This window comes from Saccostrea cucullata, unplaced genomic scaffold (assembly GCF_032062105.1).
Source record: "Saccostrea cucullata isolate Sc308-1 unplaced genomic scaffold, CSIRO_AGI_Scuc_v1 ctg459, whole genome shotgun sequence".
NCBI classification, from domain to species: domain Eukaryota; kingdom Metazoa; phylum Mollusca; class Bivalvia; order Ostreida; family Ostreidae; genus Saccostrea; species Saccostrea cuccullata.
In genome coordinates, this window is record NW_026928692.1 from 20,453 (window position 1) to 45,385 (window position 24,933).

The 24,933-nt window shown below is 36.1% G+C and overlaps 1 protein-coding gene across 1 annotated transcript in view; it reads right to left on the reverse strand.

The window, feature by feature from the left end:
* The window catches only part of LOC134278459 (teneurin-2-like), a 50,747-nt gene that overhangs the window by 4,524 nt on the left and 21,290 nt on the right, over positions 1-24,933 (reverse strand). The window contains exons 4-27 of the mRNA XM_062760776.1: positions 23,958-24,332; positions 23,375-23,528; positions 19,039-19,241; positions 16,445-16,507; positions 15,952-16,214; positions 15,487-15,613; positions 15,290-15,397; positions 13,928-14,122; positions 12,995-13,210; positions 11,897-11,929; positions 11,194-11,379; positions 10,219-10,368; positions 9,684-9,891; positions 8,138-8,257; positions 7,491-7,770; positions 7,302-7,306; positions 6,752-6,780; positions 5,388-5,640; positions 4,974-5,203; positions 4,579-4,736; positions 3,336-4,410; positions 3,147-3,161; positions 2,133-2,461; positions 169-474 (exon numbers count right to left, since the gene is read on the reverse strand). Coding sequence (XP_062616760.1) covers positions 169-474; positions 2,133-2,461; positions 3,147-3,161; positions 3,336-4,410; positions 4,579-4,736; positions 4,974-5,203; positions 5,388-5,640; positions 6,752-6,780; positions 7,302-7,306; positions 7,491-7,770; positions 8,138-8,257; positions 9,684-9,891; positions 10,219-10,368; positions 11,194-11,379; positions 11,897-11,929; positions 12,995-13,210; positions 13,928-14,122; positions 15,290-15,397; positions 15,487-15,613; positions 15,952-16,214; positions 16,445-16,507; positions 19,039-19,241; positions 23,375-23,528; positions 23,958-24,332 — 5,081 coding nt within the window. The remainder of the gene's footprint in view (positions 1-168; positions 475-2,132; positions 2,462-3,146; positions 3,162-3,335; positions 4,411-4,578; positions 4,737-4,973; positions 5,204-5,387; positions 5,641-6,751; positions 6,781-7,301; positions 7,307-7,490; positions 7,771-8,137; positions 8,258-9,683; positions 9,892-10,218; positions 10,369-11,193; positions 11,380-11,896; positions 11,930-12,994; positions 13,211-13,927; positions 14,123-15,289; positions 15,398-15,486; positions 15,614-15,951; positions 16,215-16,444; positions 16,508-19,038; positions 19,242-23,374; positions 23,529-23,957; positions 24,333-24,933) is intronic.

The window sequence follows — 24,933 nt, forward strand, 5'->3', positions numbered from 1 at the left end:
GTTCTGATTTTATAATATTTAAACAAACATATCAGAACTGCCGGTACAGATTTTTTTGAGATTTTACATTCATTCCATCATGATTTACTGAATACCAGAAACCAGTTCACATCAAAATCTCATTTTACGTTTTCTTTGTCATTTTCAGTAACAAAACAGGATATTTACCAATGACTTTCCGTATCTGTAGTTAAATCTGTACTGGACAGTCCCCGATCTAGATCGCTCCAGCAGCAGTTTGTCCCTGTTATACGTTAGATCCTCCCACATCTCTCCGTACTGCCAGTGCGTGATTTGTCCCCGCTGGTTATACGTGATGTTCATGGCGTGATGCTCACTACATGGGAGGAACTGGACCGGCAGGCCGCTGTCATCGTACATGATCCATAGGATGTTCTGGGAGTCTTTATTAAGTATGCTTTCTGTGTGGTTCACACGGTCGTACTCCACAGACAAGAGATTCACTCCATTTATCTGTAAACATTTATTATAATTACACGGATTAAAATCATTGACAATTCTTCTAGCTTTAAATTACAATTAATAAAATCTTTGCGTTTTTTATTTCATAAATAAAAGCTGGATCAATAGACTTGCAAACCTATAATTAAAGCCATAATAAAAATATTCCTAGATTCTCATCCCCGCCCGCCCTGATTTTATACCCCCGCCTCGATTTTTTTAATTTCTGTTTTTCTTCGTCTTAATTCTGATCTGGATCGGTATTCATCTACCATTCTACTTTCGTTTAAAAACCCGCGAAAGTCAACATAATTTTGACAGCTGAAAAGATGGTAATTGCTGTAATACATGCGTATTTATTTTAAACAAGGGTCATTGGTTGAAAAAGATTGGTGATGATGTGAAGTAAGAGATAATTGAACCTTTACTGTGACTTTTATTCGGGTATTGTAGATAAAATTACACAGATTGACCAGTTCAATAAAAAATCTGCAAAATTGAAAAAATACAAAATATAAAATAAACGCCGCCCGCACGCCTCAATTTTTAAAAAAATTCGGATGAGAATCTAGCAATTTATTTATTATGGCATAAACAAGAGATGTTTGTAAAACACTTATGCCCCCTCCCCCTAAATAACTGAAATTTTTCTAAGTCCACGGGGCATAACTGTCCAAAATGGCTTGATCGTACCTAAAACAGAACTTGACCTAGATATTCTTATGATAAATCTGTAAACCAAATTTCATTTTATTATGGGCAAAGAAAATGAACAGAAACTTGGTGGACCAACAGACTGACCTACCGACAAACAGACAGACAGCAGCAAAGCAATATGCCCTCCCTTCTTCAAAGGAGGACATAATAAATATGTTCATGATTAATAATTGCAGAATTTTCCAAGTCCATACAATTTTAAACAAGTGTGTGTCTGACATTTTAAAGAAATTTTAATATTGCCTAATTTTCAAAATTTTTCAACTGATTTTTTTTAAAACACTTTTTTTTTTATTGGCCTGAGTAACTTGAAACTTCTTTGTGTAATTTTTTCCTGATATTATTTCCTATTACAGTTTTTATGCAAGATTTATATAGACAGCCTGAGTATATATTAAGCCAAAGGACTCTTGGTTCCCAATAATATCACATTATATATGATTGTCCTTTACTTGATACATCTGAAATAGCTTTTGACATGCTTTTATTGGCCTGACAAATAATGGCATTATTTAATATGTTCAGCAAGTTATATTCAATGGTAGAAAATAAAATTAAGGGACATGCTAAAAAATAAATAATAATGAAAATAAGAAGGAAAGACAAAATTGTATTCAAGATGTACACAAAATATTGCTGAATTTTCATGCTATCTGTAACCCAATATCTATGAATATACAAGATGGAGTTAATAACCTTCAAAGCAGTGCTAATAATTCAATGCAATCATATTATCATTTTTCTACAATTTAATATTGAGAAATTCTCCACCCAAATGTCCTTGGAAATTAAAAATATATAAGACTATCACTACATATTCAAAGAGTTCATGAACTGAATTTTTTCCCATCTTTTTTTTTAGCCTGACCAACTGCTCCCTCCCAAGAAATTCTCAGATCCTCCCCTCTATAGCACTGCTGAGAGGTGTGACAGAGAGGAACATATAGACATACCCTGAGGGCTTTGGCCTCGCCTCTGGAGGACATGTCAGGCGAGTCAGACATGCTAACATGCGGGCGGGACTCCCCTACCCTCATTTTACTGCCCAGTCTCTGCAGGGTCTTACGCCCACAGGACGGGCTGTACCGGCGACGGGCGTAGAACCTCCACTCCAGTTTGTGGACCAGCTGGTTTGGACCGATGATCTTCCGCTTGAAGTGCATCCTGTGTTGATTGGACAGGACCGGGTGTCCCCCAGATTCTATGGTTATGGACATGTTGGTGGGGTACATGACCACAACCCCTCCATCTGGTAAATAGGTCACCTGGGTCTCTGCTGCCCCTAGAAATTATCAAAGATCAAATTAAATTCCAATCCATAATAAATAGTTCAGTTTGAAAATAAAATATGTGTAAAGGGATATCATGCATATTTGTTATTATTCTGAATAAGCAGTGTTTGGAGATCTTACAAATATATCTCAAAGGCTCTGAAATTTTTATACTGGTCTAAAGAAGAAAAGGTAAAATTCATATTGTTCATAGAGAAAAAAGTTCAGACTTTTTGTGGGGTAGAAAAAGATTGTACTAGCGAAAGAGAACGATCACAAAACAAATATTTAAGTCTAGCTACTGTCTACTAACGATCACGCACACGAGAAATAGACATGTCATGGTGTACTGGCTAAATCTAACCTCATGTGAATCTATCTGACAATTCATGCTGCTGAATGAGCCAAATTGGATGTCCAATATACATATGTAATATACATTCATGTCAGTTGTTAACAAATTGATATAAATGTCAGAATTATGCTGTAAGGAATATATACTTGTATATACATGTGTAGTTATGTTATGATGATGAGAAGTCTAATGGTAGCCACCAAAAGCTTTTAATAAGCACTGCAGAATTATTCCTGGCATTTTATAAGTTTCTGAAGATAGAGCAAGACAAATAGACAAGAAAGCGGCCAGCTAGAAACTGTATCCTGCGGAATCAAGCTAGTCAAGAAAAAGCAAATTACCCTGAGAGATTTTCACTGTAAAATTCAGAAAAAAAATCACATTAAAAAGAGGATTCATGCATACAGAAAGCTTCTCAAACATTTCTAAATTTTTAAACATGAGCAAACATACAAAACTTTTTGTTGTTGAAAATTTGTTAAAGTTCTGTTAAAAGATTTCTCAACATAAAAACTGGTTAAAACACTTGCCATGCATGACTGACTGCACACTGCCATAGGTTGCCATGGAGATGACATCACTGCTGTCTGTGTTGACCCTGACAATTGACCCTGTTGTGTTGATGTCGGTAACTAGGGAGGTTATCTCCCCTGTAGGTTGTCGGGTCTCCATCAGTCGCCCCTTGTCGTTGTAGTTGTAGAAGTAACTCTGACCGTTACTGAGGTACTTAGACTCCAGTAAGCCCGTGGTTCCTTTATACGTAAAGGACACAGAGTTGTTATTGGGAGACGTAAATCTTTGAAGTCGGTGTAAGTTGTTCATTTCCACTTTGGATCTTTGGTTGGTGGGGGAGATGACCTGGGTGACCTGCAGATTGCTGTCGCGGGTCAGCTCTATCATGTTTTTGATGTCATCAGTGACAGACACCAGCTTACTGAAGAAGGAGTTGACATTGTATGTAAAGTTATACATGTACTGGCCGGTCATGATGTCCACCGTCTGTTGATGTTGACCGTGGTCATTAAATATGTACATCTCCTTTGTGTCGGGAGAGTAGACCTTATACTTGTTGTTAGTATCTGGTTGAGGAAGCTTAGACATGATAGAAAACACACGTAAGTTTCCATTGTCTGCGATGTGAACAATGCCATCTGGTGTCACAGTGATAGAGGTAAGGGAGTTAAACAGTGCCTGGGCTGCTAAAGTCTCCTTTGCATCATAACACAGACAGGTCTTGGACTTGCAGTCACACTTGGATTTAGAGCCAGCAAAGTGATGGATCCTGCCATCAGAAGTGATGACGCGGACTCGGTTTATCCTGTGTTGGTCACTCTCCACCACGTGGATTTCTCCGTGAGGGCCGAAGGTGATGCTCTGCGCGTCCACCAGTCTGACCTCAGCAGCGATTCCTGAAGCCTCCTCCTCATCGGACAGTATTCCAGATAACAGAGAGCCGATGCTCCTGATTGGACAGTTACTGGGTCGGCCAGCGATGGTCACTATGTAGTTGTCCTTGGTCAGCTTCAGGATGACGTTTTTATCCAGAATGTGGAGCGAGTCGTCCAGTGGGTCTATAGCCAGAGCTGTGGGCCAGTGAAGCTGAACCTACAAGTCAAAACAATTTTCTTTTCACATCTTTCAAAGACAAACTTTTAAAAGGCCAAAATCAGAATCATTAAAGAATATTTTTTCTGTCTTAACCTTATACATTTTCTGAAAAATGTCAACAATTGTTTTCACTTGCCCATCTCCACATTTAGAGACTGTACATACCTGACTGGCTGGTCTGCTATGGTCACATGACATAGGCTCCTGTGTTCTGAGTTGGTTGTGTGAGCCAATCAGAGTTGTGATAATCCCTGTGGCAGAAATCTGCCTGATGTTGAGGTTGTCTGCTATGTAAATCACTCCCTCCTTGTTGATAGCAATACCTGCCAAAATAATTAATCTTTCTAAGGTTCATGTATATTTCAAGCAGAACATTGCTTCCTTTTAAAATCACAGTTGTAAAAAAATCCGACATTAACTTATCATAAAATTCATATTGGGAATGTTTAAAACAGAAACATTCTGATCATCTTCCCATAATTTTGATTTGAAGAACATGAATATAAAATTTTTGACCATTTCAATACTAAATTTGATAAATGTGCAGCATAAATACTAACCTTTAGGTCCCAGCAGTCTAGCCTGAATGGCCAGTCCCCCGTCCCCACACTCATCCAGCAGTCCTGTGGAACACTCCTCTCCATTCCCAGCAATGACCTTGAAGTTTTGCTCTAGATTCTGGACAGGCCCCATGGTGGCGATTTGGATGACTCGGTGATGCATGTAGTCAGAGATGTACAACTTCCCATTCACTGGACTCACTGTCATATATGTCTTGTGAAACACAGAGCTATAAGGTAACAGAAAGACAAACAGTTAAATACAGAAATCATTGAAAAATACTTGATTAAGACAAACATATGAGTTTCAAAATTCACTTTGTGAACAGCAAAGTGAATAATATACAGTATACATGATGCAGAAATACCTATAACAATTTAAAATTTCCCACTATTCCGAGTCCTGACACTTACTCTGTTTTGAGGATACTGACAATCTCTGTTCTGCCTGGAGAGAGTTTCCTGATGAAGTTGTCGTCCCAGATATACAGACTTCCATCACTGCCGCTGGCCAGGGCTACCGGGGCTCGCACCTGATTGTTAGAGGCGTCACCGTTACACATGGCACAGTCAAGCTTCCTCTGGATACCGTTACCTAGGATACAGACCAGCTCCTGGGGCTTCTCCTTCAGGTAAATGTTACTCCCATCTCCCTTGTGTAGGATACCTGTAATCATGACATAGCATACATGTTAACCTACTGTGATGAAAAATAGGGAGATTCAGACGTCAAAAGCGGTAGCATTGCGCACGCCTCGTTTTACGCTAGGATTTATAACGATAATATATATATTTCATGTAATATATAATTCATGTATGGCCTTAAATAAAAACTACAATAATTAAATATTAACTGCAAAGAAGTAGACAAAAACACCTTCAAATATTTTTCATGCTCATCATTTTGCTTTGATTGGCTGTGTACTTAGCCTTATGAAGAGTGATCTTTTCTGATATAGCCTAGAAGCAATAATTCTGAATGTTAATTCAGTTGTAAAACACAACAAATGATGACATGGTTAACGTTTAATCTAGATATAAATCTAGTTCCTGGTATCTACACTCTCATTAACATGAAGAACAGACAAAAGGTTATATTACTGTAGAGAGATAAATCAAAAACGAAAGTAGAATGTGCCTCATGGCTTGGTCAATGTAGTCATTCTATTGACTTTATTGATAAAATTGCAACAGCAACTGTGCTTTTGTAAGGATTTCAAACGTAATTTGAACATTCAAAATTCTAAAATGTTTTATCTCTTATATTATGGCATAGTGTTAACATTGAATGTATATTTAAACAATGTAATCATTGTGTTAATAAAATCCAGCCTTCAAGAATGTCAAATACATGCTTTGAAATTTATGTATACAACGGTACAGAAAAAGGTTTTATGCTTAAAGTGACAGATAACGAATAGCCTACTCAGATTTTATGACGAGTGGCTTCAAAAATGGATACCCAAGCAAACCAAAAATACTTTTGACAAAACTTTTGTAGAAAAGTGGTAGACTAACGAATAAAATCGGTTTTTTAACCAATTACCTTAAAAATTAATAATATTCTTGAATTAACATAGAGTTAACAAAAATGGACATAAAAAATCTTCATTTTAATCTATTTCTTTTTTTAGGATTTCAAGTGAAATCATAACACTCTCATAATCATTTTTTTCACTTTTTACACATCTTGCAATATACAAGCTGAGTATATCATCGCTTTTTTTTCCTAAGCTGTGATAATACTATATTTATATTTTCTTTTCTCTGGATCGTACCTTCTTGGAAGTTGTAGGTGTGATGGAAGCTAATTAATCCCAAGGGACTCATAGCAGCATTCAGTTTACAATGGGAACATCTGTCATGGTTATCTCTCTTTGCCAATGCATTCTTATATAAAGTTAAGGAATCTACCCCACCACCCAAGCTCTAAACCAGGTGACATAGAGAAACAAACTTAGCTCCAAAATATGTATTTCTGCCTACTGAACTACCATACCAAATTTGGCCCGATTGGGCAACCATAAAAAACCTTGACCATTCTACCCCCTATGCATAGTTGAGGTGAACCAGGGCCAGGTCCAAACCAGAAGACATAGAGAACTAAACTTAGCATCAAAATATGTATTTTTCCTTCTGTCTACCATTCCAAATTTGAACTTGATTGGGCAACCATAAAAAAAGGTGAAAAAAACAGAAAATTTTGGTACCTGGCACTTCTACACTCTCCAGACAGACAGACAGACAGACAAAAGGACATCAGAGTGATTAGGGATAGGGCACCCGCAAATCCTTGCGGGGCCCTAATTACTGGAGCAAGAAACCTACTACTCCTTCACTGAATAACCATAAGATTACATGTATACTACAAATTTGCTTCTTTGTTTTGAATAAAAGATGAAAAAACTTCTCTCTAAATCTTTAAATAATCTTTTTTTCAAATCTAAAATCTGGTGAGCATTTTTTTTCTGTGGTGTTAACATATCATTTATTGGTACATGGCTATTTCTTTTGTACCTGAGACTCTGGAATGAGAGTGCTTTTTTCTGGACATGCCCCCAGTTGAGTGTGTTGCCAGGTGGACAAGACGATGGGTTTCATGCTGTGGTGGTCATGCCCCACCCCACACAAGGAGGGGTCAGGCTCCGTGAAGTCCCCGGACTGGAGATCCATGATGACCGTCTCCATGGTGATGATCTGGTTCCATGGTACTGACACACTAATGGTGTGAGACTGAAGTGGTTGCCGTGTAAACTCCAAGGTAACAGAACCTCCTCCATTCACAAGAATGTCAAACCTGAAGAATTATCAGAAATAGCAATGAACAAATGTTTGTAAATATGTCAAAGAAATATTACTTTGGCAAATGTTTTTTTTTTCCCCTCATCAACCATGAATATGATTGATTTATGTAATATCTGTATCCAATCTTTTTTAAAGGTTTTCTTCTCAACACTGTGTAGGGGTTTAAATTAATGTATAATTTCATTTATTTTTATTTAGAAAATATTAAGTATGTCTACGATGCTCAAATATATAATAAATTATACATGTATGTATCATTCAATGTTGAAATTTTCCTTTTCTTGAATTCAGTATATCACAGAGAAAGTGAGAAGAACAGTTATCAGTTATTTTCCCTCTGTAAGATATAAAACACTTACCTTCCGTCATTCCTGGTCAGTGTGTGTCCGTACAGGGGCTGTATCCTGACATTGACCCGTACCCCCACTAACGGAGTCCCGTCCCTTGTCTCTACGTGACCACGGATAACTGACACCTGGCTGTAAACAAGAAAAAAATTGTGTGATTTCAGATCATAAGCAGTTCTTTCTGTAGCCAGTATGTTCAGCCTTAAAATCATCTTTGAAATCCCATTACAGTATATCTTGATATTAGCTCTCATGGCTTGTTTTGCTGTGCCAAAAAAACGAATTTACAAATTTTGTCTTTTATTACCTGGTATAAATCTTATGTAAAAAATATTAAATACACTACATTCTTAATTCAAGATTACATTTTGTGATGAAAATGAATGACTTCATAATTCAATAACTTCTAGTGACACTCTCAACACTCTTAGACACAGAGCCAAGGACCTTACTTATGATTGTATATTAGTCCAGATTTTTTTTTATCAGTAAATTTCATTATATCTCTCATTTTTCCTTTCCTTATATCAAAAGTAGAATTTCCTTTTGAAGTGTCTGCATTAATATATCAAAGCAGGAACCCTGAATTATAAATAATGTGTGAAACTGATCTCTAAATGACTGACCACTGATTAAAATCATTCATTGAGACATTTAACTGATCTGTTAAATTGTCCCTTCTCTCTGAAACAAGACACTGGAGCCAGCGGAGTTTAACATGGCTGGCTTTAATGGTCTCCCCCAGCCCTATTTGTATACAATCAATACAACACAAGCCGTGTTACCGCTTGGTTCTGGATATTGTTTTTCAATTGAATTAGTATTTCTGGAGAAACTACATCTACTCCTCTCTTTGCCATCAATAAATAATAAGACTCTCTTCACCAGCGCAACTCTCTTATCAAATTAAACTGCATATTCATCATGGTGATTTTTACCGAGATTAAACAGCATCATTTTTTGAGACATTTAGATGAAATCTTTACGTTTTAGCTATCAAACACAGATTTTCCATCCATTTTATGACTATATTATGCATTAAACAGAACGTTGAAGAATTGTTACAATGAAATACAATAGTCAACAGGTGTCTAATTATTCCTTACTGCTGAATTATAAAGTAACACGGTCCTGTGATGATGCTTTATAATTAAGTGACTCACTTGAAATAGATATCCAATGCATTTTCATTAATAAATAAAAAGATAACCAAATCCTTGAAAAAAAAAATCATGAATTTCTTTTTTATCAGATTGACAATGTTCAATAGACAAACTTTTGTGGATACCTTTTCTAAGTGTATCAACAGGATGAGCTAAAGACTAATTTTGAAATAAACTGAGAGAATGATCTGTTGACAAATATATTATAGCATACAACTTAATATTCCAAGTTGATGGAATTCTTATAACCTGCTGTACACCCGAGTCCAACATTTGCTCTGCATATTAAATCTTACTTGTCGGTCCAGTGTAGGTGGGTAAGAATTGACGGATAAAGATTATAAACTATCCTGAGACCTTGATACTGTTGTACATGAAGAGAGGTCTGTACAAACCTTTCATTAAATGCATTCTTTGATGTCTCCTTCTGTATGCTGTTGTTGTCGATCAGGAATTTCATTTTCTTGAAGAAGGATGCGGTGGAGCTTGGTTTAGGTTTCTGTAGCAGAATCTCGGCCGGGTCTTGTACCGTCTGACAGAAGGGACTCCTGGTACAGGCCGCACTAGAGCAACAGTCCGGGTCCAGACAATCACTCAGGCCGTCTACAATGTACAACACAGTAATGGTACAAACCACACAAAGGTCTAATAGTGGTGTTCAACACCTTCAAATTTCAGCAGTAGGCTACATCAGCCTATGTAAGGACAAAATCCTTTTTGATATTTTAATAATAACAGACTCATTAATATAGAAAACTTACACTACTAAGGAGCTTCAAACACACTTTTAAATGCAACAAAGAATAACTTAAACAATAATCTTCCATTGATGGAAGTTTTATTCTTCAAGACTCAAATTAACAACCCTCCCATCCCCATTTCACCCTCCTTCTCAGCTTTAGAAAATGGACAGATTTCAAACTTAAGTACCATTGTCATCATCTACATTGTTTGAGCACATCATCTCCATGGCGATGTTACAGCCACTCCCCTTCCAACCTGTGTGACAGTCACATTTGTATCCACTGTTACCATAACGACGACAGTTCCCATGGTTACTGCAACCATTTGGACACCCATCTAAAACAAGATGTATATAAAGTCAAATTTGATAAATTGTGGCAGAGTGAAAAAAGACTACAAATTTTTTTTTTTTTTAGCTACATACAATCAGACATTTTTTCTGAGATAGATAAAACTCATGTATTTATCAAGGAAAACTGTTTTATTCTTTAAACCACTTCATGAACTTGGGCATTAATAAATTGCCATCAAGCACAAGTCCTAAAATACATTTCCTGATCAAACATTATCTTCATTACATCAACATACATTAATTACTTGTCTACATAATATAACAATTTATCACTTTAGAAGACAATTTTATTCAATATATCACACAGGTCTGATATATCCTCTATCTTCCACCTACATAAATCTTCATAGTGCAATAGAAAAAGTCAGAAAGCTACCAATAAAACCCTCTGTTGCTAATAGTAATTATAAGCAGTCATTAAAGAGTGCTCTCAATGATGAGCAGAAAATGTAAGAAAAAGTAAAAAGAAAAATCAACACCTCTACTCTTATGTTATCTTTTGTAAAACTAGAAAAAAAGAAAAGCACACACAAGAATGCACCCCTTTGTTTATATTTTTTATGCTGCTGATTTTCCCATAAAGGAATTAGTTCAAATCTTTGGATAAATATGTCTCAGAGATATACGTACTGCAAGTCCACTTTTTTATTTAATATATTTTTATCATCCATCAGTGATGTATATGTTATAAATACAAAGATTGTTTTTGCACCAGGTTTAATTTATTACATACACATAGTACCTATATACAGACCCAGGGGGCTGGGTGGGTGGGGTGTTACCTATGGTTCAGTGTTTTGAGGTGTTACCTATGGTGCAGTGTTTGCCGTTCCAGCCCGTTCTACAGATACATGTCCCTTTGTCACACTGGCCCTTCACACCGTCACATCGAGGGTCACAGTTACGTGTGTCACACAGAACTCCACCCCAGCCCTTATCACACACACAGCGCTGATTGTGGCACCGTCCGTTAATACACCGGAGTCGACACATCTCTAAAATTTACCCAGTCACCAAATATCAAGCTTTACCATGATTAACAAAGCAAAATAAAATGTAGGAAATCATGTCATTAACCTGAGTAATGAAAAAGTTAATATATACCAAGACTTCAGGAAAAAATATTGAATGAAGAAATAGATCAATGGTGTTAAAATTTATAGGTAAAAAAATAGAAAATCAGAAATTTCTATATTAGGAAGAAGATTTACAGAGATCAGCTTCATATCTATATCCAATAAAGCTAAATTGTAGTTTAATATATACATGAAAATACAACACAGTATCTTCACATGCTTTCTGTGATACTAATTAAAGTTAGAAAACTCTTGTTATTGAAGAAAAACAACATGAAAATTGGGTCGAAAATCTTCAAATTGATGTCATGAAGTTCTTCAAAAAGATTAAATAAAAATATTAATAAAGTTACAATAATTTGTGTACATTGATGACAACAAAATGCAGGTTATTTTCAGAAAATGTAAACGGGGGGCATGCAGATCAAGTTAGTACCTGCGTGCTTCCTAATATGGAATGATATCTGACCTGTAACGAACGAACGTCTATCAACAAGGGACAGAAACCTGACTTGATTTTTACGTTAACCAAAAAAAATTTATCATTAAATTTGTATTTACTTGAAATTTAACAATACATGTGATATTTGTTTTTATTTATCTTCTGAATAATTATACGAAGAATTTTTGAAAAAACTCATCTATAAATAAAGCGTAGAATAAAAAAAATTGCAATTAAAATTCTAGGCATGCATGCAGTGCATAAATAACATGCTGGCTGCTTTTTGAGAAAATTCACACCATTTAATTACTTTTTGCTTATTAATAATCATACTGATATTTATGAAGTACCAAAAAAAGTGACAAGTCGATTTCAGCAGCATAATTGGATTTTTCTGAAGTCCTATCATGTGTGGAATTTTAATTAAAACATAGAAAGCAAATGGGTGATAAAATAGAGAGCCAGCAATGATACTGGGCTGGTTCCTGCTATAGACCAAATGAGGGTGTCAGACCGATTTGAAATACGATCAGATAATGGCTGATGAGCTGTTCAGACAAGGCTGTTATGTTCGGTAGTAGTTGTCATAAGATGGGGATATTTCTGACACCTTATTTCCTCCAAGTCAACATTTCATCATCACAGGTCATAAAAATAATAGCCTCATTAATATCCCCCCTCCTTCAAAATTATACGATGGTTAATTTCTGTAAGCTATACTGGTATGATGCAAGATTAGTGCAGACTGTAGGGATACTGTTGTACAAGGTTAGCTGTTTTGTGTTAGCTGTATTTTAGTAACAAGAATGTTTTATTTTTAATGGGAGTTGTTGGAAAAAGAACACCATGCTAATGCAAGAACAAATTGAACCATTCTAGTCAACACCATGCATCAGGAGTTATCTTCCTTAGCTTCCACCATGCTTTCAGATTTAGTCATTTTATTTGGGGTCTCGAAATCAAAAATGCAATCAGTGCACATAATTCAATTCTAGAGTTATTTGTGGACATCTACAGCGTCCAAACGGGTCAAAAGTTGTCAAGGCAACAAAAACGGTGGGTCAGCCTTGATTAACAGGCAGCAGGCTTTACCTTGTTCACAGTCCCGGCCCGTGAAGAATCGATGACAGACACACCGGCCCGTATCCCAGTCAAACTGCCCGTGGCCCGAGCAGTCCCGGGCACAGAGGTGGGTCAGGTTTAGTTTGTCTGGTAATTGACAGTGGTCTCCCTTGAACCCCTTATAGCAGACACATTTACCCAGGTGACAAAGCCCGTTACCAGAGCAACTAGGATCTATACAGGTCACTGTGGTGACAAAGAGAGGTGTTAATAACCCAGGGAGATCATCTCACAGCCAATCCAAAACAGTTCTAAGTAAGAATTCTGTTGTCACTACACTATAATTCAATGTTTCTAGACAAAAAAGTTTTTTGGAAAGCTTGCTATTATTTATGAAATCCAAAATGATTTTTTATTTTGTGAAAAATGTGAACAATTTTAATGTTTTTGCATCTTTGGTCATTTTCAATCCATTTCTTGATGCTCAAAGTATGAAAATTTCATGCAATGATTCTAAAATGTGCCAACAAAAAGAAACTTCAGCTTTGCATGCAATGACAGATAGGTCTTACAGAACTATTTCAGAATTCAATGCAAGAAAATCTCATGAAAGATTAAAATTAGTGAAAGCAAAAAATATAAAATGAGAATTATACAGAATAAAAAGTAAGGCTGTGAAATAAAAGTGCATAATGATTCCATTCTACATGTACACAGCAAAGAAAATAAATTACAAGATGATGGCAAAATAATAAAAAAATTGACTAATATTTAAAAATAAAAAACATATATATCTACTATACATAAAAAGCAAACAACAAGATGTCTAGTATGTGCAAAATAATCCTAGTATATGATTTACAAAATGGTCTTAAAAGCGTTATAACTTAGTCGCGTGCCCGTTCCTACACTCTCTGTGTGTTAGTGGGATGTGATTAGGCGCGGTGTAAAATCTGGACCTACCTATACCACAGTGGGGTCCGGTGAATCCCTTGTCACACTGACACTGGCCGTCCACACAGCGCCCCCTGTTGTTACATGTGGGATTCTCACACTTGTTGGCTGGGGTGTCACACTCGGGACCCTTCCACCCCTCGTGACAGACACACACTCCCTGTCTGTACTCCCCCTGGCCGTTACACAGGCGGGGACACTCAACTGAAAAAGTCAAATGTGTTAATTAGGCATAAGTCTGGTCAGCTAAATCTTACATACACACAGAACAATTGTAGCTGTAGGAGAAGATGCTTATAATTTACTGACAATTTTTATTCTTAATATTGAAAGATTGAAAAAATATTAAAAACAATTCAAATTCTATTTTCATCAATATTAATGGCTTTAATTGGTCTTACTTCTGAATGGTTTATTAATTTGGTCTAAATTTTCAGTATTGCTTAAAAATATGTCATGATGTAGGACATTTACCCACACATGAATATTGTTTTCCTCATAAATATTCAATATTACATCATTTGTGAATCGCAGATTGTGGGATGGGATCAGAAATTGTCTCAGGACAACAACAGATGCCATATAAAGCCTGACAAAAAACTGCTTTAATTTTCAGACAGAGCACTGCTATTTTAAGAATTCTCTGGGGATACCCCTCAAACATGAATCACATCAATCAAAACCCAATAATGCTCCAATACCCCAGTAATTCATTATAACACCTATGAATCACAGGATATTAAATTAACTTGATTTGCTCGTTACATATCCCTCTACACGGAGTAGAGTACCTTTGATGTTCTTCAACAAGTAACATTACCGTGGGGCTAAAACAGGAGAATGCTGGGATGAGAGGGGCCCTGGAGGATAGTCATGTGATTCTACAGATTGATAATTATGACACATTATTGGATCAGGGAATTCTCTCTCTCTTTTTAAAAAAGTATTTTCTGTGATGGATAATATTTCACACAGAGATCAACTCTGATTGAATTTTCTTCTCTGCTATGTATAGACTTCAATTCATGCTAAATTTGGGATGAAGAAAATTGAAGTTTGTAAATCATTGCCTCAACATACATCAACAAATGTTAGGGTTCCAGAATTTCTATAAGTATAAAGTAAAGCTTCATTTAACAGTCTAACTTTAAACTTAATTTGGCTCACATTATAATACGGAGACAAAAGTTCATTATTCAGCATTTTTTTAACAAAAGGTCTTAAGAGCAATTTTATTACTGTTTTCTATCAATATGTTCAAGGATGAATAAAAATTATTGGAGAACTAAAGTTTTCTGGGGGATTAAATTTCAAATTAAAATACTAATGCAAAATAAACTGCGTTCAATGTTCTATATGTAGAGATCTTACGTTCTGAGCAGTATGGTCCATGGTATCCATTAAAACACTGACACCTCCCCTGGTTATCACAGAGTCCATGTCCAAAACAATCCCTCTCACAACTGGATCCCATAGAGTCTGTCAAAGTAAACAGTTATTGTTACGGTCAATGTTGACATTTTTACGTAGATTAAGTCCCGTTTTATTAACATTGTAATCTGCCTTACCGATGGTGGTCCTGGAGACTCCTATTTCCTGCGGTTGATCCCGGTCATTGTATATTGTAATGTACCACTTGCCCTTCTCCATTAGCTGTACCAGCGCTGTCTGCTTGTCAGGTAAGGATCGCTTATACTGGAAAATAAAAAAGTACAAACTCAGTTTCTCTCATCTTTCAGCACTGAAGACAATTTCAACAGCCCTATTCTAATAATACAGTCTAGCCTCTTTAATCAGGACACTTGTGTTCACTGTGGGGCAAATTGTCCAGATTAAAGAAGCATCTGGATTTCTGAAACATACTTGGTAAATATATAAATATACTTTGTTCCTAAAATTTCATCCATTATGTGAAGCACCTGGATTAACACAGCTAGTCTATCATTTTTAAATGCACACATTTGATACAGTTAACATTCAAACTAAAAATCTTAATATCTCCTTTAAATACTCAGCAAAATTCAGTAACTCACCCTATCCCTCATTGTTTGAGCTGAAGGGTCTTTAATGGTACTCCCATCATAAACCTGGTAGAAATCAAACTGAGCAATGGTGGGAGGAAAGTTCCGTCTGCCGTAGATCGCCAGGCGAGCGCTGCTTGGAATGGTGAAATCAAACTTGACAAACTTGGAATCTTTTTGATTGAAGTAGGTCTGCCACAGGGTTAGAGGAGGAATTGTTGTGTAGGTGGGTCTACTATCGTCTAGGTGGAAGGGGGTCTGGGTGAACTTTAAAACTGTAAGAACAGGAGGGACATACAGATATGACTGATTGTAGAATGTCTCAAATTAATTATAAGACTGCATTACCCTAATAAATGTTTCCTTCAATGTTATTGATGTAACTTTGATTTCATGACAAAATTTATTTGAAAAATTTCAAGTTTCAAAACATCAATTACGACAAAAATGTAATGCTAGCTTTGTTAACTTTTAGTACTTTGATTAACATTATACATATATATACCTGTGTGGTTTAAGGCACCAGGTACTTCCTCTTTTTTCTCATTTTTCTCAAACGTCAAATGAGCTGAAAGTACATGTAAATAAAAATCATAACAACAGTAAAGCAGAGAGGCTTGTTTCTTAGAAAATTGATAATTATGACAAGACTATAAGGCGACAAGATCTATTGAGGATTTATTAATACTTGTCATGCAAATTTCACACTTTCAACAATTCTGCACACTGTTTGAACAGGGAATGCATCAAATTTTATTGAATTTGCTACTTTGTAAAAACAGACTGCTTGGATATTGATGTAAAACACTGCATCCTCATAGCAAAGCTCACGGAAAAAATGCAAGACTTTAAGTTAATGTATTGATCGATTTTCTGTTTGTCGAGACCTTGCGATAATTTAATTTTTTGTTACCCTCGGACAAAGCCAGCAAGAAGCCTTGTATTAATATGCATTTAATATATTGTTCTACAATTTATGGTCTGTCTTAGTCCCATTTATCTCGTAAAATTTCAATTCAAATTACATTTTCAATCCAAATAATTCAGTAGTACAATAAATATTGGTCCGTGGAGATAGTTGTTTGATGGGTCATGTGACACTCTGATCCTACATCTACTGACGAGCCCTGACAATTGCGGCACAATTCCCGGTAAACAATAGATTCTCTCGGCTTGACTGACAGTCTTCATCGGTCACCGTCGGAAAACGGCACCATCGGGACCGCGCCGAGGAAATCATCTTGTTGCTTCTTCCCAAGAGAAGAAATAATTGGAAGAAGTTGAAAAACACTTGTTGATGAAGGAACAGTAAAGCGCCAATCAATGGTGGAATTAAAGGACCCATGTTGTATTTTAATCAAAGTAAAACCTACACCAATACATGTACACTGACCTGATCAAAATGTTTTTGAAAGAAAAGTCATTGTAGCATACAGGTCTGTTTATTGTAAATTTTTTTACAAAATGTGTTTTTTGCTAATTTTTTCTTTTGTTAGTGGATGTTATTTGGCCAGCAATTTTTTGATACTGAACAGTTAACATTAATTTGCCTTCACTTTTCAAATCATTTAACCTAGCTTACCCCTTTATTAGGAACTTTAAACTTCATAACATCATAATATCCAAAAGTTACATATCATCAATAAATTCAGGTATCTGTCAAGAACAAACTGAACCTTAAGATGAAAGAAATTTGTTTGGATTTTGCTAAATTATTAAATGTCAGTAAATTTGCCAAAATGACAGTGGCATGTCATATCAAGAGATGGTAAATAAAATATTATTAAACAGTGTTTAATTGTTATTAATTTATGTTACGTGCCTTCTCATGTTATGTAACATACTTTTCATGCTTCGTGTGTCTAACCTTGGCACTTTACCCTCATGTAACAGTCGTTTTTCATGTTATATGTTTCTGTAGTGTTAATGTCCATGACTATTATATGTATTCATATCTTCATGTGTTTGTACGTCTCTATTTGTGTTATTTTTATTGTTTATATTGACGCCATTTTGGTTTTAAATAATGGTCAATTAGTCCGGGCTGTTAGCAATTGAGGGGTACCCCCTAGGGGACATTCATCTAGTTACGTAAATTAAGACAATAGAGGGAGACCCTCTAGGGAATAATGCCACTGGTCAAGTACCAGGCGCCCCCTGGTGACAGGGACCTTTTTAACCAATCAGAGCCCTGAATTAGTTATTTTTAAATAAAAACAAATTAATTAGCCAATCAGAAGGCGTAATTTCATAATAACTATCTTCAACTTTCCAGGAAAGCGTCACTTTTCATTCAACTAATTATTATCACTTACATGTCTAATGTATTTTACATTTCATTACATAACAAATAAGACATGGTTATGTCTGCCCAAACTTAACACTGTGTTGTCTTACTTTATGTCAGGGCTGCAGTTCCTAAGTTTAAGGTTAAGGAAATTAATTCTTCAAATAAGAGTTTGGTTAATATTTTTTAAAAATAAGTCTTTAGTGGTTAGTGACAAATACTCAAAATGATGTTCCACAAAGCCAGTGAATACCGCAAATGTATTATATTTAGCATGCTAAGCGATCGGGAAAGCGGGATGAAAGGGTAAAATCGGGAGGATCCCGCCTAAATCGGGAAAGTTGGCATGTATGGGAATTTTCAAAAGTTGGCATGTATGCATGTACAATATTTGGTGTAAATTGTTCTCAATATTCTTATTTATGTCATTTAGCAAATTAGAGGAAGTTTCCCTCAATGAAAAGCACTAAAAATATGCAGCTAAATGTAATACATTTATAGTACTTTTTGTTTTTTACATACTCTACATATAAGTGTGTTGCAAAGCATTAAATACCTTTTCTATTTTATTTTCAAGGAGATGAGATTGGGATAGAAAGACTTCGTTATGAAGGATGCCAATCCACAAAATGTTGATGAAGACTTGATTCATAGTAACTAATTTAGTTTTCTTTCAAATTTTGGAAACACAAAATATAAATGTAACTTTGATTATAAACTCAGAAATATAGCCAAGTAGCAGTCTATACCCTATTGTAGTCAAAAATATCTATCAGGACCACATAAAAAGAAATCATTTTAATTAAACATACCTGCAAAATAAGTGGTGGCAGCCAGAAGTCCCACACAAATAATGACTAGAATTAAGGCAGCCCACTTCCAGCTCCATCTTTTTAACTTCTTTTTCATGTAGTGGGGAGTATTGCCAAACTTTGTGTAGCCGCAGTCGTGAGAGCGGGGTGGAGATGTCATATTGGCGGGGTATCCACACTGACCGTGTGGTAGAAAGGCCTGCCTGTAAAAGAAACGTCCAGAAAAGTTTAATCACACACTCGTCAATTAATCAAGCCAAAGAGTTGTAGCAGAGTCTCCAGACACCTCTATCAAGCATCAGATATAAACTGTTCAATCTCGGAGGTGACCAAACTGTGACAGCTGATCAGCCCACGATTCTCCGCGGTAAAAAACTCGTCACTCAAAATAAAATATGCCACTGGAAATTTCACATCGTCTTCATCCTCCACCAAACGTTTTGGGAACAATTTGGATCAAAACATTTTCTATGCTAATTAGTAAAACACCTTTTTGTCTCCACAATAAAATAAAATGTCCTCAGGAACTATTAAAAGCAGTGTTATTAGTATAAAATACCGATTCACAGCTCTCGTTTTGTGGTCAGAATCAGCAATATTGGATTTTGTTCGTGTGCATGCTTTACAGACATCTGCATTAGTGACATCATCGTCAATTGTTTCGACTGTGAAAAAGCATTTGAAAGCAGTAATTACTGAAGAAGTTTGATTGCGCTTTTACAGAAAACTAATGTCCATAGTTATATTTTCTCCCATTAAAGCCTGCTATCAGAGGTAGGCATTGTCTGACTTAATAGTTCCACTACGGTTAATTGTTCAGTAAGTGATCAGAGATTGCTGTCCATTTGCTGGGAATGGTCTTCACTAAACAATCCTGCCACCTTTTGTCTACCAAATGCATTAATTGAGGAGTTATGTTTCATTAATCAATTTAAAAAATTCCACTAAAATGGAATAAAAGTAACAGAACTTAATTGTAACGTGTGTACTTCCAGCGGCCCTAATCAATTGCTGAGTTACATAGACAAGCATTTTATTGACAAAACTATCGATATACTGGCAAACCATCTCTACTGTAACGGAACTCAGCTGTGTATCCTAACAGAATGCGGCAGAATCTTGGTTACAATGCTAAAGAGAGAAATGAAGTCTTGATACAACATGCAAATACAGAGACATAAATGTAACAATGTTAATTGATTTCCTGAACATTTCAATGAAACTTCAATAAAAGCCTGACAACAGTAAGGTTTTAACTGCGGCACAATAATGAGAGCATCTGACCATTTACAGCACTCAATGAAAGCCATTTCTGGTACCCCATCAATTACAAACAAAAAATACCAACCCAAAAAATAAATGTATTGGGAGAAAATGAATTGAATGTGTTCAGGATTAAAAGGAATCTGTGAGATTTCTGATGCTGATTCTCTGTCCCTTATTTACATAACAGCTACGCTGCCATTAATTCCGTCTAATTGGACATTCTTTGTTCATATTTCCAGTCAGAGACCAAAAAGTCATGAATAAATCTAGGTCTGAAATTAAATACAAGAAAAATGAACTGTCAGATTCTACAATTACGAAGACAAAAAGTCAGCAATATTGTGGTACCAATCTAAGTGTCCAATCTTTGTGAAACAATCACAGAAAATGCCATGAAATCAGCAATGCTGGTCCCCTGTACATTTTGGCCCAGGAAATGAATTCATAAAAAGCCAGAGGATTATCTGCGAGTTCATTGGATAAAATTTCTGCTCACAGGTTTTACAAACTGCAGAATTCGAGTACCCCTGGGAGATTGGAATCAAATTTTAAACAGATAACTGCTAAACGATAAGAGAAGAAAGGAAATGAGGGGGATTAATAGTGAAGCAAATGCTCCGTTCTGAATACAGAAAAGATGTGTAATTGACTGATGCACTTTTCTCATCCAGTGACTAAAGCCTGTAGGCAAGTTATACTGCTGTCTAACTCTACAATACCCATTTCCAGAAACCATATACTGCTCTTATATCCCAGAGAGCCTACGAATCCCTGTATAACAAACTAATTGAATGGGACATCCCTCTAGTGAACATTTTACTGTAACTCTACTCCTACTCTTTATATCCAGAGGTGATGGAAGACTCAGCAAGTCAATTATTATAAAAGGGACACCACTCTAGCCTGCATTTTGTTAATTCCTACTTACTGAAACTCTATCTCGAATTTGAATTTCTCCAAGTAACAAATGCCAGTTTGGTTGGATTCTGCACCAGAGAGAGTTTACATACAGATTGAAAGCTGTCAAGTTTAACCTAATATGGAGGCATCTAAATGCTCTGAATCTAAGGAACTCTATTTGAGGGTAGAATCTTGTCTCCTCTGATGCCAATGAACTGACATCCGACACATAACAGTAAATTATTTTTATAGGCGTCAGGGTATAATCCTATTATCTCCCAGCATTCTCTGTGATATATACAGCATGGTCACAGAACCTTACAGTAGAGAACTTAATAAATATGAAAATATCAAACAGAATGCTGGGAAGATTGAATTATCTTGTCTGTGTAACAACATAGTTCTGTCTCCTGTCACAAGTAATGCATCTCTTCCCCGTCACCCTAACCTCTAATGTTGCATATCCGAGTTCAAAATCTCCTTTTATTTGCTTTATGATTCACTCAGTAACATTACAGAAAAGGAAAATACTTGTACATGTACTTGCAAGTTTTAGGATAAAGATCAGTAGAATGTGATTAAGTCACACAGTTCCTCTGTAAGGAATGGATTCCGCTGTCGTTATGTAATAACTACACTAATTTTGTCACTTTTAGCTTTTATAAATTAAAACCATCATAGAATGGTGTGGTTTACATGAAATAAATATAGAAAACATTGTCAACTACGAGGGTTGATCCAAAAGTAATGTCACAGTGTCCATATCCTTAATAATGTAAAATACAACATGAAGCACAAATATATCTATAACACTGAAATTTTGATTTAATAATTTTTGATTTTTTAACTAAAATTTTTTCTTGGAATGAGAAAGACAAACGCATTAAAAAGATTCTAAAAATGCACCTTATCTCCCAAGTTTTTAAAAGATACAATTCTCGTCATTTTCTAGTCTGTATTTGAAAATTAAATGACGGCATTGGTATTTGTGATCATAAACATTGTTGTTTTACTCTGTTGCATTGAACAAAGGGATTGTTGAAATGGGGGAAAACGGCTCAACGAGTTGTAATGGATTTTTGCTTCAAAATATGGGAATCATCACAAGCGACAGTTACGTTTATTAATCAGACTTACAGAATAAAGAATGTAAATAAGAGACATCTAATAGATGGTTTCACCAATTTTGGGCAGGTGATTGGTCACTGAATGATCAGCAGAGGACAAGAAGACTGAAAAATTGGAGATCGGATGGAAACGTTCAATGGTGTCCGACGTTGTCAAAAAAGACAGACGTATAGAGTGACATGTTAATTTTTAAGTTTGTATTATGATACTGTTCAAAATATTTTGACAGAGGGCTTCATTATGAAAAGAGTGCACTGAGTGTATAATGGTACCAGTAATTCTTAAAGAAAGTGGAATTGGTTAAAGTGTTTGTGAATCACAAATATTTTTTAATGAAACGTAATTGTTGTATGAATGCGTCCCGTCATATGACGTTATACATAGGTGCGGTGAATCATAAACGAACATTCAAATCCGATATTTTTATACAGCCTTTGAAATTTTGGATTTAAAATGAATAAAGCTTCAATCTTGTATAATTTTGTTGCTTTCTGTCGATTTATAGCAATTTTATCAAAGTTGTGACATTTCTTTTGGATCAACCCTCGTAATACACTAATTTAAAATGTAGGAAATGTTGGGCATCCTTTACCTGATTATTAAATTTCCAATTTTTTGGCTAAAATTTTTAATAGTATGGTACATAAGTAGGGAGGGTGTGAGTGGTGCTTTACACGGGGGTTTATCCCTACCTCTCTGAATTGTGGTGCTCCCAATTAAAAATATAAGACTGTGTTAGAACACAAGGGGTCTGATGGGTTGTGGGAGGGGGGTTGGGGTGGGGGGGTCTATCAATATAATTACCTTCAGAATTGTGGAAAGCTACAGATCTGCAGGAAGTACTGGGGACTGTGTTAGAACACAGGGGTCTGATGGGTTGTGGGAGGGGGGTTGGGGTGGGGGGGTTACATAGTTTATCCCTACCTCTCAGAATTGTGGTGCTCCCCATTGAGGAAGTGACTGGGGACTGTGTTAGAACACAGGGGTCTGATGGGTTGTGGGAGGGGGGTTGGGGTGGGGGGGTTACATAGTTTATCCCTACCTCTCAGAATTGTGGTGCTCCCCATTGAGGAAGTGACTGGGGACTGTGTTAGAACACTGGGGTCTGATGGGTTGTGGACTGACTAGCTCTCCTGACCTTGACATTGGCACTGACCCTGACCTTGGCACTGTGCGTGGAAACCGAGGTTGTCCATCTGGAATAAACAAATCATAGCATGAATTTATAATCTACAAAATAATCAGCTTAATATGTATTTAAAGAAAAATTGTCTAATATTTCGGTTTTATGATGTGATCAATCAAGTGGCTTGCATGATAATTTGCATAAACTCCTAAGTTGATTCCGCAAATTCAAGTGCTACTGGCCCTGCTTCTGTCTCTATTTGTCCTGCCCTGCGCGTGATTTTTTTTAAAACAGCACATATTGATGCACCAGTAGGTTTATGTAGAAATAAAATATTTTTACTATTTGTTATCTTAAACAAAACCAATCAAAATGACTTTTCAATGAATGGCTTTCTTTTCAGTAAATTATATTCCAAGAATGTGTATATTATACAGAGGTTGGTACTGAAATTCATTTTAACCTGCTTTTCCTCTATCAACATCATGAGTACACCTACCTGGAATGAAGACATTGCCTGAGGCAGTCTGCTCCAAATAATGGGGTTCAAAGTCACTCTCCTCCCCCGAATAAACACAAGGTCTCACTTGATGATAATGTTCACTGTCTGAGCACGAATGTCCCCTGTGATAGGGGTTCTCATTGTCTGAGTAATGTCCCCTTATACTGTGGTGATTGTGTAGTAACGCAGTGTTAGAGTCCACAAAGTGACCCCGACATTGACACATGTCGGCGTCCGAGTAGGTCCCCCGATACGATGGCCCTATACACCTGTTAAGTCTCTGTGGCACCGTCGTTTGATGTGGAATGTCTTCTATGGGTGGCGGTGGTGGAGGGGGGTTAAAACAGGGTGGTAGACCCCCTGGTGCTGTAGCTGAAAGATACCAATAACTATTAAAGACATCTGGCAATATAAGTAATAATATTATAAATGTACTTGAAAAATTCTAATCAATTTTTAAAAAATAGTTTTTGCTTCTTTTATTGAAAACTAAATGAAATATAGATTTTTCAGCAAAGAAAACAAAACGATATCAAAATAAGAACAGAACATGATAGAATAATTATTTCACAAAAAATTGATATGCACAATATTAACAAAAGTGATCAAAGTCCACATCATCTTATCAAGAACCACTGACCATGGAACTTTGTGGACAGCATGTCCAAACTAGGGCTAATTGTAACGGGAACCGTTACAGATGTTCCCCAAACGCTCCCCAACTCCCGTTTGGTGCCTTATTCCCTGTAAGCTTCATTAAATAAGACTTTAACAAAGTTTTACCAGAAGTATTCAATTTCAGCATTGCACGCATGCGCATTTGAATGCATGTGCGTAATGACCATATCATCTTGTCTACACTAGTCATATATTTTAATATACTAAAAATTACAGCATTTAATCCAAAAATATGTTTAATCTAGTGTATTTGTAATTTTACTCAAAGTGCACGCACGTGCATGCATGTGCATGA